Source organism: Onychostoma macrolepis, chromosome 03, assembly GCF_012432095.1.
Source record: "Onychostoma macrolepis isolate SWU-2019 chromosome 03, ASM1243209v1, whole genome shotgun sequence".
NCBI classification, from domain to species: Eukaryota; Metazoa; Chordata; class Actinopteri; order Cypriniformes; family Cyprinidae; genus Onychostoma; species Onychostoma macrolepis.
This window is the reverse complement of record NC_081157.1, coordinates 44,678,813-44,696,638: the sequence shown is the minus strand read 5'-3', so window position 1 is coordinate 44,696,638 and position 17,826 is coordinate 44,678,813. Positions and strand designations below refer to the sequence as shown.

General features: G+C 35.4%; 1 protein-coding gene across 1 annotated transcript; it reads left to right on the top strand.

The window, feature by feature from the left end:
- The first annotated feature begins 4,651 nt into the window (after positions 1-4,651).
- On the top strand, positions 4,652-17,074 carry mmd (monocyte to macrophage differentiation-associated). The gene is made up of 7 exons (XM_058771537.1): positions 4,652-4,971; positions 6,729-6,810; positions 6,941-7,101; positions 8,904-8,978; positions 10,172-10,273; positions 11,104-11,173; positions 14,787-17,074. Exons 1-7 carry the CDS (start codon positions 4,946-4,948, stop codon positions 14,988-14,990), a joined length of 720 nt encoding a protein of 239 aa, XP_058627520.1. The 5' UTR covers positions 4,652-4,945; the 3' UTR covers positions 14,991-17,074.
- The last annotated feature ends 752 nt before the right edge of the window (positions 17,075-17,826 follow it).

Here is a 17,826-nt window from a genome sequence, read left to right as displayed (position 1 = left end):
TTGATTGTCAGAGGTGTAAAGTACTGGAGTAAATGTAACTAATTACTGTACTTGAGTATCTTGATACTTTGTAGTTGATTTACAACTTTTTACTCTCTTCTTCACTACATTTTTGAGTCAGTATCTGTACTCTTTACTCCACTACATTTGAAATGAGTGTTGCAGTTACACATTACATTTTGCATGGCACCTAGCTTTTCTGCAGCATTTTATTTCTGCTACAAAAGATGTGATATCACCAACTACAGGGCACTGAAAGTACTATATCTTGTGCGTTTTGCCCTTACTCAGACTTGTCAACAAGGCTACTTTACATGAATGTGAGCTCCTTAGCAAGTAGTTGTGAATCACAGGTGTTTTATATATAAGGACATGACTGCAGCTGCCAATGAGGCTGAAGCCAGCAGATCCAGTGCAAGAAGACTTTGGCTGCATCTGAAAACTTAGGCAGCTGCCTCGCTGCCTCACTGCCTCGCTGCCTCGCTGCCTTATGAGGCAGTGACTTTCCAGGCAGCGTTTATGCACAAAGGCACCTCATGAAACTGATTTCGGACAGGCTTCTGAGGCAGCGTAACGGTTTAACGATCTACAACAAAATAGAATGAGTTTTGGTGATAACTAAACGAATATTTAATTACTATAATAGTCATTTCTTGCTAGAAATAACATCAAACGTGCAAAAAGTTAATCAGAAATATACATTTACACACAAACTAACCAACAAATGCAACTTTGCCTCCGAAGGCAGCATTTTTCAGTTTTCGGATGCAGCCTTTTTTTTATTTTTATAATAATATAATTTTATTTTTACAATTATTAATTTACAATTTTGAGGTGTTCAGTTTTATTTTGGTTTTAGAAAATAAGCGTGATTGCTCTCCTCACAAATCAGCTCTTTCTTTTTTTTTGTTACATGTTCTCTATGCATTGTCTTGGATATATACAGTGACTCTTTAGTTCTTGGTGAGTTGTTGAATGTAATGGTTGTCTGTTTGCCCGTCATTCTGTTCTTTGTTCCCTTTGGTTTTGGTTTATTGTTTGTTCTAGTTTATCCATGACATATCTGCACATAGATCCTTGCCTCTGCCTGTTTTCATCAGCTTCTCCACAACGTTACAGTTTTTCACTGGCATGTCTCTTTGACTAGTGTTTCTTTGAGCCTATATTTAATATAAGTTAAATACGTTAGTACTGTTAAAATCAGATACTCTAAGACTTTTACTCAAGTTGTTTTGGAATTGGTGACTTGTAACTTGTAGTGGAGTAATTTTCACTGTAAGGTATCTGTACTCAAGTATTGGTATTGTCAACCAATGGGATGCTACATTTTTTTTTTCCCGACATTAAAGCACTTGAATAGGACAAGCTCATAATAGATGCACCCTTGCTCTAAAAGCTATAACAAAACATCCTTTTTTCTTTAAAACGGTTTCATTCGTGTTTGTTATATATTTTTTAATTAAAGTGGAAATCACTTTACTAAATAATGAAAACTTGACTGGCTGCTTCACTTCCACTTTAAGGCTAATACATTTAATTTGATTTTGAATAAAAACATTTCTGTTTTTTTTATTTTGTTTTACAAGCTTGATAGAGTCATTATAATGACATACTCAGCTAACAAGGAATGTCATCAGCAAGGTTCTCTCAAAGTTATGAACATGCTTCCAGTAATGTTAATACAACATTTGTCCAGAGTTATCTGGTCTTTTACTAATGTTCTCAAAATAGTATCACAAAAATGTTATTTACACATCACTCAATGGAATGTTTTATTTCTGAAATGTTACCACCTCATTTCAAAACGTCCAGCGAACATTTAAAATAACATCACTATAATGTTTGCATGTTCCGGTAACGCTCGTATAACCAACAAAAAACATTTTTAAAACATTTAAATGGAACAAATTTTGGCAGCTGGGTATGTTAAAGTTTTCAGATTGAACAGAAGATTTGACTGTAGAGAAATACGTCATGAAAGATTACAAGAAGGAAGAGAAGGATCAGCTTTCCTGTTAGTGTCTTAGTGTAATTCCCCCGGTTTATTTAGCCCTCTCAACTTCCTCTAGCTGCACTGGACTCTTTCTAGCATCAAGAGTTTGCTGGTTTCCGAGAGCCGGGCTGCGTTGGTTTTGACTACCACTCAGAGGGTGCAAATCATTGCTATTTCCATGAACACACGTGGCTTCTAAGGGCCTCTGTCATTGTTTCTTTGTGTGCGTTACAGAAGAGGTTAAGCTGAAGAATTAGAGCTGCCATGTATTTATCTGGATATGGTTATCTTGCATTTGCCTAAGAGACTAAAGCACACATTGTCCAACTCCTCTTATGTTTAAAAGTGGTGATTGCACTCTATCATGTCCTGCAAAATAAAATCACAGGTCTTGTGGTGGTTTTTCAAGACTTATTTATATTTTTGTTGCAGTATTTTTTTGTTTTATTGTTTGATGCATGTGGTTGCGCTTCTTCTCAGTTCTATTTCTGGTGCATTGTGGGATGCGACAGCTGCACAGGAAAGAACCATTCCGAGGCAGTGTTTAAACATAGACATATGGCCACTGTCCGAATGGTGTAAAGGTCATTCTAAGAACATTTTGCTAACATTCCCATTAACTTATGAAAACGTTATATTTTAATGTTCTCAGAATGTTCAAAAATGTATACTTTTTAAAATACAAAAAAGAAAAAAAGAAAAAAAACATACCATTTTATCATGTTGTAAACATTATGGTAATGTTACGTTGGAAGAACATTTTAAAAAGCCTAAAAAAAAAAGAACATCCAACTAAAATGTTACAGAAAAAAGTTCCATGGCAATAATGTTTTTGTGCGGAGGTTTTGGGAACATTATTAAAGACCAGATAACTTTGAATGGATGTTCTATTAACGTTACTGGAGGAATGTTTGTTTGTAACTTTAAGAGAACCATTCCAGAACATTACCCAAACTTCTGAGAACATTCCCTAGTTGGGCATATACCTCAGTACCGCAAGCTAATATTCTGGTAGGGTTCTCTCAATGTTACAAACATTCTTTTAGTAACATTGATAGAACGTTCATTCAAAGTTAACTGGTCTTTAATAATATTCTCAAAATGTTAGCACATAAATGTTGTTTATTGAATGTTTTTCTGAAACAGTTTAGTTGGACATTAGTCTAACGTTTTTTTTTTTTTAAACGTTACCATGGTTCAGAGAACATTTGAAAGTAACCTTCCCATAATGTTTGCAAAATTCTAAAACGGAACATTCCCATTTTTTTTTGCATTTTAAAAACTTGATGTGTTGAACGTTCCAAGAATACTCAAATATAGCGTTTTCATAACTTAATGAGAACATTAGAAGAACTTTTTTTTTTTCGGTATACCGTAGCCTACTCTGTAATCAGATGACCTGGTAAATATTTAAAGTCAATTAGACCTACAGTCAGACAGCTAAATCCGTAGTGCAGTTAATAGATCTTGTTACTGTCAACGTGGTACTGTACCATATTTATATTCAACAAAGTATTTGTGTGTTTTATTCTTGCACCAATGGAAAACAATTGGACAGTTTCTCTGAAAACAAGAAAAATTCTGTCAAACTCTCAAAACAAGAAAATGACTTTTCTCAAGGATGTTTGAATCTTTTTCCTGGAAAACAAGACAAAATGTAGCGAACCATGGACTCCTTCTCAATTCAGTTAACAGCCTTACGTAAATGTTCTGTGACATCTAATGCCGTTGCTGCTGGTTTATGTAATGTTGCTTCTGGTCACAGAATCCCTGAGCCACAGTGGCTCTTCACCCAAACACGCTGTTTCACATTAATATTGTGCAAGTTTGCCTTCAGCATTAGTTGCAACATGCGGGTCGGGACACATTTAATGCGTAAGTGTATGCGTGTTCATACACAGAATGGTTCAGAAGAATTGCCAGTCCAACGAGACAAATATTCTTGCATCCCTGAGGGAAAATTCAGTACAAAACAGGAGCACAAGTGCACAATTACACAACAACACACAAAATGCAACCAAACTGAGAGAAAAGCACTCATTGGAATGCCAATGATTTCACTTTGATGATATCAGATGATACAGATCTGAACAGCAGCATCATGGTATCACCTGGTAAAACCACATACTTTGGAAATGAATGGAACCATTTCCATATACCATGGTATTTACATGTAGGTTACCTCCATGGTATTTAAAGTACCTCACAGTATTGCCTATTAAATGGGTAATTTGACACCAAAGCACTAAATTATTACATTATGCATATACCACTGCATTTACATATTACTCCGAGGTAATTTAAAGATTGTACATGTCCAAAAGCATGGCAGAGTACATTTTTAGAAATAATGAAATGAGTGGTATGTTGCTCGTGGCATTAGGTTTGGGTTACAGTTACTTACACTTAATTAATATCGCTTTTTATTTCAACTGAGTGACAAAGGAGAGCGTCATTTGTCCTTTTCAGTGTCACTTTTGAATAACAGGACACGAGTCAAACAGGTATTGCAAGGCAACTCTCTCGCCACCATAAGCCCTGCCCTCGATTGTTGCGTCAAACAAAGCGATATCATTCCGGCCGATGATTGGTCGAACGCATCGTCCGCCTCACGCCGACCGCGCTCCCATTGGCTGAAGACCCCGTCAATCAGGTGTGCCTAAAAAAATGCTTAAAATGTACAACTCCGGTTTTCTATAGGCACAGAAAGAGGGATAAAGGCAGAGAAAGAGAGAGGGATCGGACGTGAGATGAAATGATGTGACAAAACGGTGTCTTATGGATGATTTAGGGTGTATTTGAGCAGTTATGGTGCCACGGACGCGTTTCGTTTCGATCTGGGATTGATTTTTGTGAATGGGGATTTCGTCGCAGGCCTCGGACATCTGATTCATTTTTATGATCTGAATGATTTTCTGATCTCAGATCTGTTTTTATTTGTGATTTCGCGAGATGAAGAGAGTTAATAGTTTCCAGAGGTGAGTACAGAGGCTAATCAGCTAACGGGTCCCATTACGTGCTGTTATGATTATTAATGCATTGTATGATCTCTCTGTTATTGCTTGTTGTGTGTTTGTTGTTCATTTATACAGGCTGTTTGTTCAGAAATCAGATTTCGAATGGATTATGCATCTTTATTGATTCTGTGCTGTACTGAGATCAGACCGTTCACTGACATACAGGCACATCCTGATGTGATGCTTTTAATTTAATGCATGATGTTTATTAATGTAATCAGAGTGCAGAGTGTGTTTTATGACTCTATATTCACTATTAAGAGATCTGACTGTATTTATTGTGGTCTGATCATGAATTTTTCAGTGCAAATCAAGCCATTAAGGGGTTTTATTGACTTTTGGAGATACAACCATGAATAGATTACAGATCATGTGTTTTTGTTGACTGTATATTGCATAATCGCAGATCAGACCATAAACTCTATTCTTGATGCAGAAATCAGACCATGCATGCACTGGGATAAAAGCTCATCCTGCAACCTGAACATCTATATCCATTTAGAGATTTTATTTCATTGTTATTCTCTTGTAGCTGCATGCTTTATTTATAGATCAGAACACAGATTGAGTTTAAAACATGTCGGATTGTGCCAGTAAAAATGCACTGTTTAGAGATGAGACGTTGCATTGAAATAAGAGTGTCTCCATATTCTCTACACTGACTCCTAGACTCATTTCTGCAGTCTGATTGTGGTTTTCTCGTATGATATCTGCTCTCCAAACATCAGCAGTGTCAGAATTGGTCTGCATGGGTGTTGGGACGCAGGGAGTGGGGAATGCAGCATGGATACGGATGCGTGTGTGTTTTTAATGAGCACGCACCACTGCATCACACACCACCATGTTTGACATCACTGCTGCATCCTTGAGGAGTTTCAGACTCAAACAAACAAACAAACAAACAAACAAAACAAACAAACACACCTGAGGAAAAACAGAACACGTGCATGAGTCCCACTGCAGATTATGAGGCTAGTGTCCATTTACTGATGGGGTGATAGTGAAAGATATGAAAGAAAAAAAAAAAAACAGCTCAGAATGAGTCACAGGGTGTTGTCTATGCACATAAACGCATGCATATATTATTAAAAAAAAAAAAATTTTTTTAATTAATTTATAATTCAGAAGTATAAATGACAGTTATTTTCTCCTAACAAGGGTTTAATTGAGTTAAATTTTTATTATTTTGCTGAAATGTTGTAGTGTGTATTTTGGAAACATTTGAATGCATTTATGTTTGTCATTATGAAAATATTTTGATCTCGAGGCTTTTGCGTGAAATTATTATAATTTTTTTTAGACAAAGTATTTAAACATTCTTGGTCACTACATAATTTGTGTCCATCTGGAATATTGTCATAATGGTGTTTAGTATAATTAATATAGTATTAAAGTATTTATTAATATTCACAATTAATTTTGACTTTATATTTTTTGTTTTCATTTTAATTTTAGCTACAGTTTTGGTAATTTTGTTTGTGTGTCTTTATTTGTTTTATTATTTTTCAATTTGTCTTTAATTTGATTATTTTATCAGTTTTATTTGAGTTATTTTTAGTTTTGGTAAATTTGGGAACTAACTGGAATATTTACGTAAAGTATAACTAAACCTTTTTTTAGATTTGATTTTTTTTTCAGTTATTTTTTCAATGAAGATGAATTAAAAAAAATAAACAGCTGTCTGTTTTCGGCTTCATTTGTCGTTTGTTGTGTTTCAGGTTTATGAACACCCGAGCGGCTGCAAACTGCCGTTACCAGCCCACATGTTACGAGCACGCGGCCAACTGCTACACCCATGCGGTAACGGACATTCATTCTTCAATGAATAGCATTAAAGAGATGCACCTAAGTGCTTATTTAGAGTGTCATGTGACACTCCTAAGTGTTGGTATATGAAATGCTTATTTCTTCCTCAAACTCTGGCCTGTAGCTGCTGATTGTGCCGGCGTTCGTGGGAATGGCTTTGTTACACCGGCTGTCTGATGACCGCTGGGAGCGGATCACGGCCTGGGTGTACGGCTTGGGTCTGATCGCTCTGTTCCTCATCTCCACAGTATTTCACATTATTTCCTGGAAAAAGAGCCACATGAGGTATGTTTGCCATCGTACAGCATCACACTGAACGGTGAGAGTGACAACCATATTTAAATGCAAGACTGAATTACTTGAGTTACTTTTTCAAGTGGATCACTTAAAATTCACTCACCCTCAGGCTATCCAAGATGTAGATGAGTTTGTTTCTTCATCAGAACAGAATTGGAGAAATGCAGCATTACATCACTTGCTCACCAATGGATCCTCTGCAGTGAATGGGTGCCGTCAGAATGATGGATTTGTTTCTTACAAACACGCAGTTTTTCATTTTTCAAGACATTAGTTGTTGGACTGGAGTGGCGTGTTTTACTTGTGGATTATTGTGATGTTTTTATCAGCTGTTTGGACTCTCATTCTGACGGCACCCATTCACTGCAGAGGATCCATTGCTGATCAAGTGATGTAATGCTACATTTCTCCAAATCTGATGAAGAAACAAACTCCTCTACATCTTGGATGGCCTGAGGGCAAGTACATTTAAAAAAAAAAAAAAATTTCATTTTTGAGTGAACTATTCCCTTAACTAAACATAATAGTGCAAATCATTTAGCTTTTCTTAAAGGGGTCATATGACACTGCTAAAAAGAACATTATTTGGTGTAATGCAATGTGTTTATGCAGTTTAAGGTTCAAAAAACACATTATTTTCCACATACTGTACATTATTGTTGCTCCTCTATTCCCCGCCTTTCTGAAACGCGCCGATTTTTACAAAGCTCATCGTTCTGAGAAGCGAGGCGTGCTCTGATTGGCCAGCTATCCAGTGCGTTGTGATTGGCAGAATACCTCAAGCGTGAGACGGAAATGTTACCGTATTGTGATGCTGTGTCCCGGCGAGACGCGACGACACAAAAACAATAAAATCCATTACAAACGAGGCATTTGTTGCATCCATTGGAGACATAATTACCTATTATAATGACTTGTACGGTCTTTTTACGCGTCGCGTTGCATCATTACCATTAAACATTACCATGTCTGCATTTGTGATTGGAGAAACGACAAACAACAATCGCTACTCTACACAGCTCAAAACTTGCGTTTGAATAGTCAGTAGCAAATTCTTTAAATATGAAAACATACTTACAGGCTGTGAGTCAGAAGCACCAGACTGTCCTTGCAAAGTTGGAATTGCCCCACTTTATAGAAACAGTCTTTGAGCAGCTGGCAGGCTACTCCCAGGTTCAGGAAACAGTCCTCCGTAAAATGCGCTGCACACACTCTAATATTTGGGTTGAACTGTTCTGGAACAGTGTTGTAAATACAACTTAACCACTGATTTCTAGTTGTGTCCACTTTTGGAAGCCCAAACAAAGTAGTTTTGCTTTCACGCCGAAACACAGCGTCTCCAGGACATGGTGCCGGCTGCAACAACACTACAGCGAGAATAAAAATCACTCCCCCTTTCATTGCGTGTATGTTTGGACATATGTCTTCCCACACCGTGACGTAGACATGTGGGGGTGTGTTTGAATGAGCCGTTTTAGGGGGGCGTGGTCGAGTCATAACTTTTATAAAGAATATCTCTTTGGTTTTGAGACTTTAGTGTTTGCAACTTCAGGGATCTTATCTATGCACAAACAGCTTGCAACACTCCAAAGAGAAAGGAAAACTTGAAATCGCTTCATATGACCCCTTTAACAGAAGTTTGTACCCTTTGACCACTATAGTGATTCTATAGATTCTCTGTTGATCAACTTTAATATGCATCAAAATATGACATTTCAGGGCACATGGTACACAAACTCTAGTGTGAACACTTCACATTAATATCGTCTCCTTTGTGTTTTATTTCTCAGAAGCATGGAGCACTGCTTCCACATGTGTGATAGAGTCGTCATATACTTCTTTATCGCTGCCTCTTATACACCATGGTATGTTTTCTTTTTCTTTTTTTCTTTATATGCTTATTTCTATCGTATTTAGATTTCAAAACATCTAAACATACTACCAGCTTTATATTTAAATGACCATGTTTTTTTTTCTTAGAGATGATACCTTCTGTGAAGTTATTGATCTGATAACACATTTTTGGCTATGACAGTTTCTATCGTTATGACAGTGGTGTGACTGGCAGCATTTGGTCACTTTACTCTGCGAGTGTGAATAATCCAGTGTGCTTTAGCGCTTCAGTACACTCTCAGAAATAAAGGTACAAAAGCTGTCACTGGGGCGGTACCTTTTCAAAAGGTACAATTTTGTACCTATTAGGACCCTTTAGGTACAACCATGTACCTTTTGAAAAGGTACTGCCCCAGTGATAGCTTTTGTACCTTTATTTCTGAGAGTGTACAGCAGTAAAGTGAGATTTTAACATCTTAAATTAACACTGGCTGCTGAGTGAAACTGTACAAAATCACGTGTAATGTGGAAACTTCTTCATTTTAAGTCAAATGTATTTGTATAGTCCTTATAATACATATTGTTTCAGAGCAGCTTTACAGAAAATCATGATGTTGTTGATGTATAATATTTTAAAATCTTCATGCCTTATAGTTGGCTATATCGATAAGAGCTGTGCAATAATATACTTCACAATTTGCAACGATATAACTAATTAAACAGTTGATGTTTGTTATATAGTATATTAATATAACCTAATGGAAATATACTCAAATATATATATAAAAATGGAAGTTCTGGATGTATTATATATCCAATGTACTAGTAAATGATTAGTTGAATTATATGAATGCTTATGTTAAATAGATTATACTACATATACAGTATCTGCAATATTATGTACAGTTAGGCTAATGATCTATATTAACTACAAAAATTGTTAATGGTGATTGATTATTGTTAAGAATAATTGTAATTATGTATTTATTTGAACATGTATTTTATTTGGCTTTACTGTATTTACATTTATTATTCATTTACTTCCATTGAATGGTTTTATTATATAAACCAAAAAAAATAAATAAATATATGGATCAAACTTTGCTGTTTTTTTATGCTGATGGTTGATTGATCAGGGTGTGTGTGTGTGTGTGTATATGTGTGTGTGTTAAGGTTCCGCACATTCCTGCGTGATGAGCACTAATGAGGGTGTGTTTTCCCGCAGGCTCAATCTCCGGGAGCTCGGGCCGCTCGCCGCTCACATGCGCTGGTTTGTGTGGCTGATGGCGGCCGCCGGGACCATCTATGTGTTCAACTACCACGAGAAGTATGTTTGACTTCACCACAATCTCTTATGGTGTCAGGGGTTGCCAGATACATCATATCATAATTATGCAAAATTGATAATAGACACACAAAGTGTTCAATTATATGTAGTCGAATGTACAGTTAGACTGGTTGTGATTATTGGTAGAGTAACCACAAGTATTTTGGAAGTCCCAGTCACATACAGTGCAGTGAGGACACACATAGTTAAATGCGTAAAATTAATAAAATGTTCATTAAATATTCCAATTGTGAATTTTATTATTTATAAATTATTATTGTTAAAATTAGGAGCAAGATTGATAATCAACATGCACGAAGTGATTATTTTTTTGTTGAATGTACAACTTGGCCGGTTGTGATTTATTTAAGGTAACCACAGTTATTTTGCATTTTAAAGTCCAAATCACGTACAGCCACCCAAGTGATTACATATGCTTTTTAAATAAATAAAATAGTAAATATTAAAATGTTATGATTTGAATCATTTCAATTATTCAATTATTAATACAATAATAAATTATTATTATTATTATTAAATCAAATATAAAAAAAATACTTTAAAGTGTTATTTGCAATATTGGTTTACACATCCTTCAAGAAAATCTATTAAGAATGAACAAAACTATATAAAAATGTATAGCAGTTGTATTTCAAGGTGTATTGCAAATAAATAAGTGTATGTGGATTAAGCACAACAGAATGGGTAATTAAACATGCACAAAATAGACAATGAAAGAAATGAACAATATTTGCCTGTAGAAATTCCCCTGAAGTGAGAGAGATGTTTAATTGGCATGATTTATGTGTATTGGTGTGTGTTTGTGTTAGGTATAAGTTAGTGGAGCTGGCGTTCTACCTGACCATGGGCTTCTTTCCTGCGCTGGTGGTGACATCAATGGTGAGTCTATCAGCTCAACTTAATCTGATCTATGAAAGGCCAAGTACTAATTAGCAGACCCCTAATTAACCTGACCATTTAAAGCTGGTGTAGCAGGAGTCATTGCAGAGGACGGAGAACAGGTTGATGTAAACATCCAAATGTTAGGCTGAAAATGACTTAATTACCAGCCTTCAGAAGTAATTCTGTATTATAGATTTGAAGAAAACTAAATGTTTAGTCATCGTGATGTTTTATTGTAAAACAAGTAATTTCCAACCTTCCCTTGAATGTTTTTCCCCTGAAGGAAATCTGATCACCTTCACCTTTGACCCAGTTTTTGAGTCCTCAGGCTGTTTACGTTAACCTGTCACACCTGAAATGTTCACTATCACTGTGAGTGTGAGAGATGTGTCAGCTATTGCTAGGCAACCAGCTCAAGCTTGATCTGGGATTTCCACAATTCAGAATCAAAATTGAGTCACTGATACACCTGATTAGAATTGAATAAAAACCTTACCACATGGGAGATTCACATGTAATTGTCCAAAAAAAAAAAAAAAACCATTCAGGTCATAGTTTACCCTCAAATCAATTTATTATCGCTATAAATACACATTTTAAAGTTTTATTTAAATTTAATTTTGTTTTTAAAGAATCATTCATATTTAATTGAGATTATATACAATGTAGTAATTTTATATATATTTTATAAATGTACATGGGAGGCTAGTTTAATTACAAAATTAATTTTGGAATTTTTGTAGTGCAATAAGTGTATAATGCACTCAGAGATATTTTTATTTTCGTGTAATCCCAGTCATTTTTAATGTATTACTTACAAAATTAAAAAATAATAATATATTTGTATTTTTAATTATTATAAAATATTTATTTTTAAAATAAGTTTTAAGATTATATTTCATGAGATAATTATAAATTGTGTATATATATATATATATATATATATATATATATATATATATATATATATATATATATATATATATATATATTTTTTTTTTTTTTTTTTTTAATTTATTTAACAGATACATTAATGTAATGGACTTAGAAATGTGTTTCTGTCTTGTAACCACAGTTGTTTTTTTGTTTTGTTTTTCTGTATTACTTACAAACAATACTATTATTAAAAATATAATTCATATGATTCATATATCAATTTTCATTATTACATTTTTTTTTTTTTTTTTTTTTTAATTTTTCTGACTTCTGGGTGAAATATGATCCAGGCATGGTTTGACAGGTTTTGTGAGATTCACCCTTGCTTATACAGTATAAATACAGCACATGTGTACAGTGTGCATTCTACGATACAATAAAGACTTGGGTTCGATGTAGTAAGCAGACAGGTATGCTTTGAAATTGAATCACTTTTGATAACCTTTGCTTTGTGTTTTTGTGATGTTCGAGTCAAAAACAGCAGCAGAACTGTGTTCATTACATACAAAATACAGCATGCGTCTCATGTCACAGACACTTACACCACCTTGTGGTTGGGAGCAGTAGTTACACCTGCTTGAAAAAAAAAATCCATGGGCACCAAATAAAACTCCCGGCGTTCAAAGTAGAGACCTGCGCGTTTTCAGTCCTGCTCCTGCAAGAATCTGTCCCTCTCCCGCAGAAATGTATCTTATCTGGTCCCGCTCCCGCCCGCGACATTCATGTTTTGTCCCGCCCGCAAAAGCCCGCATAAAAGTAATCTATATGGATTTTTTTTCTGTACATCGAAGAAATTTACATGAAATGGTTCTGTAACATCTCCTAAGCTCCACAACATCCCAGCATAAATGCTCCCTTTAAAATATTTGTTATTTAGGCTAAGCCTCAACATTCACAAGCCACTGTTATTTTTAACAAAAGCAAGCATGGGCTGCTGCCAGCATGGTTAGGCATGGATGGCAAAATGCGAGCAGCTTCCTTTATTATCACTAAAAGCTGACATCTCACTCAGTTCATCGCGATCTCATAAAGCTCTGTTATAACACAATGAACATATGCACAATGAATCTTTCACAATGTCTACACTTGTATTAAAATGAGACGATTCGTGAGCACCCAATTTCAGCACTGTGGTGAGTCACCTCTGACTGGCCATTGCATTCCAGAAATCAACAGCTGAGTCTGTGATTGGCTACACTGCACAACCCTTTAAACACATGTTATAAATAGAAAGTCTTCCTAGCTTGCGCATGTTAATCATTTTAATGTTAATATTAGTTGTTCCTTTTGCTTTTGTGCAACAGATAAATAACAATTTATATGTTTTAGACATTTTATGTTTAGATCATTTCTATTTTGCGGAAGTCCTGTGAATAATTTTATTCTCCTGCATCCCGCACACACGTCTCTTCCCGTCTGCACCCGCACCCGCACTCGCCCATCAAGAGTTGTCCTGCGCCGCACCCTGTTGCGTTGGGTCCTGCGGTACTCCCGCGGGAGTGCAGGTCTCTAGTTCAAAGCTCAACTTTTCCTTTGGCTTTTGGATCATTGCAAAAAATAAGCTCTGTGACCAACAAAAGTTTATGATGCTTACACGTTTTGTTCACCAAGATAATCTTCACAACTTTTATGAATTTTGAAGCCTAAATGCAATTAGCAGAAGTAAAAAGCTATAAATGAACTGTACCATGGTCACATGACTTCAACGTCACCATTAAGCATCCGACTCTCTTAATCTTTATTTTAAAACATTTTCCTTGAAGGTTTGAGTTAGCATCATTTGCAAAAGCATGATTCTAAACACAATGAGGCTGTGAAAACCTTTTTTTTTTTGTCTGTGATGAGGTTTAATGTCCATAACGACCTCTGTAGTCCCATTTGGGCACTTGACAATATCTTGAGTTTAACCCTGAACTTAATCCTGAACATAACCTGTGTTAACCACCGACCCTATTTCAGGCATTAAATCAAAAATCCATTCAAAAAACCCATTGATGTGTTAAAGTGTGAACTCGTTTCAGGGTGTTGCCCTTCAAAAATACTAGATTCCTTCAGCACTCTATATGCAACACCATCAAAACATTGTTAAATTACCTTTTACACATCTGAGGTGTAAATATAGTAGATTACACTCTTAAAAATAAAGGTTCTTTATTGTCATTGATGGTTCTATGTAGAACCTTTAACATTGTTGGAACCTTTCTATTGATCAAGAGATTCTTTATAGTGGGGGAAAAAAAACAAACAAAAAAAAACAGTATAGGACTTTACAATAAGCAATGGCAAAAAGAGGTAAATACAAAAAACAAGGGCATATTACTGATGTTTTTGTTGTAGAATAAAACAATTGTAGAAAATGTAAAAATGTAGAATTAACTTGAACTTAACCTAAACTTAACCTTGAACTTGGCATATATGGCTCCGAAGAACCGTTAACAATCTTTCCATTGCACAAAAGGTTCTTTATAGTGGAAAGAGGATTTAAAATGTTCTTCTGATCACTGAAAGGTTCTTTGTGGAACCAAACATGGTTCTTCTATAGCATCAGTGTTCCCTTTTGAAACCTTTGGTTTTATGGATTTTTGCCTGGTTATCAATTTGTCAAACGTGTAAAAAACAACTTTACTCAATGATTTTCATGTCAGTAACTGTATTTGGTTCTTGTTTTGATCAGAGTAACACAGACGGGCTGTACGAGCTGGCGTTCGGAGGCTTGGTCTACTGCCTGGGTGTCGTCTTCTTCAAATCAGACGGTGTGATTCCGTTCGCTCACGCCATCTGGCACGTGTTTGTGGCTCTTGCTGCCGCCATCCACTACTACGCCATCTGGAAGTACTTGTACCGCAGTCCCCTGCTGGAGGACATCAGGGATGCTTGAGCTCCTCTTCCTCTTTCCTCCTCCATCACCAAAACATCACAACCGGATGCTCCAAACACCGACGTTTACCAGTACGACCATGCAATGTTTACGGTTTTCTAACCAACTGGGATCAGTGAAAAGTGTGTGTGTGTGTGTCGCAGTACTGAATGCACATTTACAACAGTTGCAACAAGACGGCAACGTATGTGTTTTTTTTTCCATTTTCATCAGTATTATGTAAATATATTCCTACCGAAAGCAGATGAATTGTGATTCTTTTTGATATTTAATGATTTTTCCGTGCATTCAGTACTCTCTCTCACACACACACACACACACACACACACATGCATACATACATACATACATATATACATATACACGCACGCGCGCACACACACACACACACACACACATACACACACACTCAGTAGCAGTTTCATATCATCTGTAGTGAATTACTTTTCTTTACTCGTGCAACTTTCTGTATCAAATCTGTATTTTTGCATCTCAGCTCACTGGGTTTTTACTTCAGACGTATGGCTAGTTGTTTTCTACGAAGCGCTGGTGGTTTTCTACACTCCCGGCGTCTCCTTCCCCCGTGTTTCTGCTCTTTCAGCAGGATTTGAAAGTGTTGCACAGAGCTTTTTTTCTATGTGGCACTTTTCTAACAGGAAGAACCACTTCTCTTTGATACTCCATTTGTAGGCTGATGGTGGATAGAAACAATGTTGAATGCTTCTCTGCACAACCAGGTTTATGATGCTATAGGATGTTTTATCTCACCGCCTGAACCACCTTAAAGACACTTTGTGAGGTTTCTCAATTTTGGCACAATATTCGATGGATTTTTGATTAAGAAGTGTTAGCCAATGACTTTTGAATGACATTCTAGAATAACATCCTGTGTCTGGTATGAATCTGGCAAAAACGGGTCATATTTCACCCCCAAATCTTGAAAAAATTGCAATTGCATTGCAAGAAACTAAAGCATACTATTTTTAGGACCATTATATTTGTTTGTATTTCTGTTTTTTGCATTATGACATTTTCATGACGTTTTTCTTCTCATTACTATAGAGTTTTTATTTTATATATATATATTTAAAATGACTATTACAGTAATACATACATTTTTGTGTGTATATATAATTTAATTAACAATTAATGTCACAATGCAAAAAAGTTTTTTTTTTTTTTTTTTTCCATGACTTTACAATGTTCCTTACAGGTTTATGAGATTTACTTGCAATATGGGAAAACTAAACATTTCTGAACTAATGTTCATTTACTGCCATGATATCTTCTGGTATCTAAACGGTGCCAGCAAAAGGCTCATCGTCCCATCATGCATGTCACACTACCTGTATGCAGCAGGATCATCTTTTATCATTTTGAGGACCTTCGCTGGTTTCGGTCGCGTTTCTTCAGGAGACGCTGTGACACTGTGAATGCGTTCAGCTTTGATCGCAGTTTGACTTTGCAGTTCTGTTGAAGCACTGATCTGATGGGATTCAGCAAATGTAGTGATCCCATAAGCAGCTTCTCGCAAATTGAAGTGTTTTCGCTCAAAGGCTGAAGCTCTTGTTTTGTAATATTTTCACTGTGTTCTATAAACATGCTTATTCTTCTTCTCACGTCACATCGGAATATCCTTACTTTTTCATCCTGTAATTACAGACTTTAAAAATAAAGTTTATGCAAGCACTGATATGAGTAAAAGCAGGTTTTCTACACATTTTTCTTCTTCATATGTTATTAGGTTTTTTGCAGGTGAGTTATTGTCCTGTTTTTCCATCATGCAGAGTTTCATTATTATTTGGGGATGTTTGATGAGATGTGTTCAGACTGCATGCACAGAGTCATTTTGACCACCTCTTATACTCTGGGACAGACTTTTGTAAAAATCTTTCTACATCCTGTTTTGGCACATAATTCTGCACTGGTCTTCTCAAATCCAACTACAAAACCTCTTCTAACGCTTCTGATGTTCTCATCACACATCATTCTAGTGTTTTGGTGCTGGTGTTACTATAAAGACTACATGTGTCCGATACTGAACAAGTTTCTAAAGTGTTAATAAACATGAGCAGTAACTCTCATGCGTGTGTGTTTGTGATCACTTCATCTGGAATATTGTGGCTCAGTCCACGTTTCACACATGGCACAATGAAGACTTTAAGACGGTCGCTATTATTCTGTTATTCCTTCAAACACTGAAACAAAGGTGTATGATTTACTTTTAATCATTTTCCATTTCACACTTTACAATAAGATCTCACTTGTTAACATTAGATTCAATTAACTAAGAATTAATACTTCTATAGCATTCATTAATCTTAAAGTTCATCGTTGAACATTTACCAAAATGTTAATATCATGTTATTGTTAACATTATTTAGTGCACTGGAAACTTATGTGAACAATGAGTAATTGTATTTTTATTAACTAGCATAAAGAGTAATTGCTGAAAAAATATATTGTTACTTCATGTTAATGCAGTATATTAATGTTATGAAATGAGAGTTTATTGTGAAGTTACTGAAATGGCTTACTTTGAATAGAAATTGGTAAAGTAATGTACTATTTAGAGACAAATGTATTAGCAAAGTAATCTAAACACATAAGGTATTGATATAAGGAGAAATATATTTAGAATTTGTCATATTTTTATAGTTTTATTGCTATATTGCATTTGTTGTTATTTTATTATTCTATTCTATTATTAATAATCCGTGCATACTAATGTACATGCATTAATAATACAGGTGTAATAATAATTAATATACTGAAATAATGTTTTTGAGTGATTTATCAGTGCATATTATACCTATGAGGGAAAAAACAAACAAAA

Bases quoted from the DNA above. Each gene is read 5' to 3' on its own strand.
- mmd (XM_058771537.1), top strand. From the start codon at position 4,946: ATGAAGAGAGTTAATAGTTTCCAGAG. The intron at 7,102-8,903 runs GTATGTTTGCCA...TTTATTTCTCAG, and splicing joins TGGAAAAAGAGCCACATGAG to AAGCATGGAGCACTGCTTCC. The intron at 10,274-11,103 runs GTATGTTTGACT...TGTTTGTGTTAG, and splicing joins GTGTTCAACTACCACGAGAA to GTATAAGTTAGTGGAGCTGG.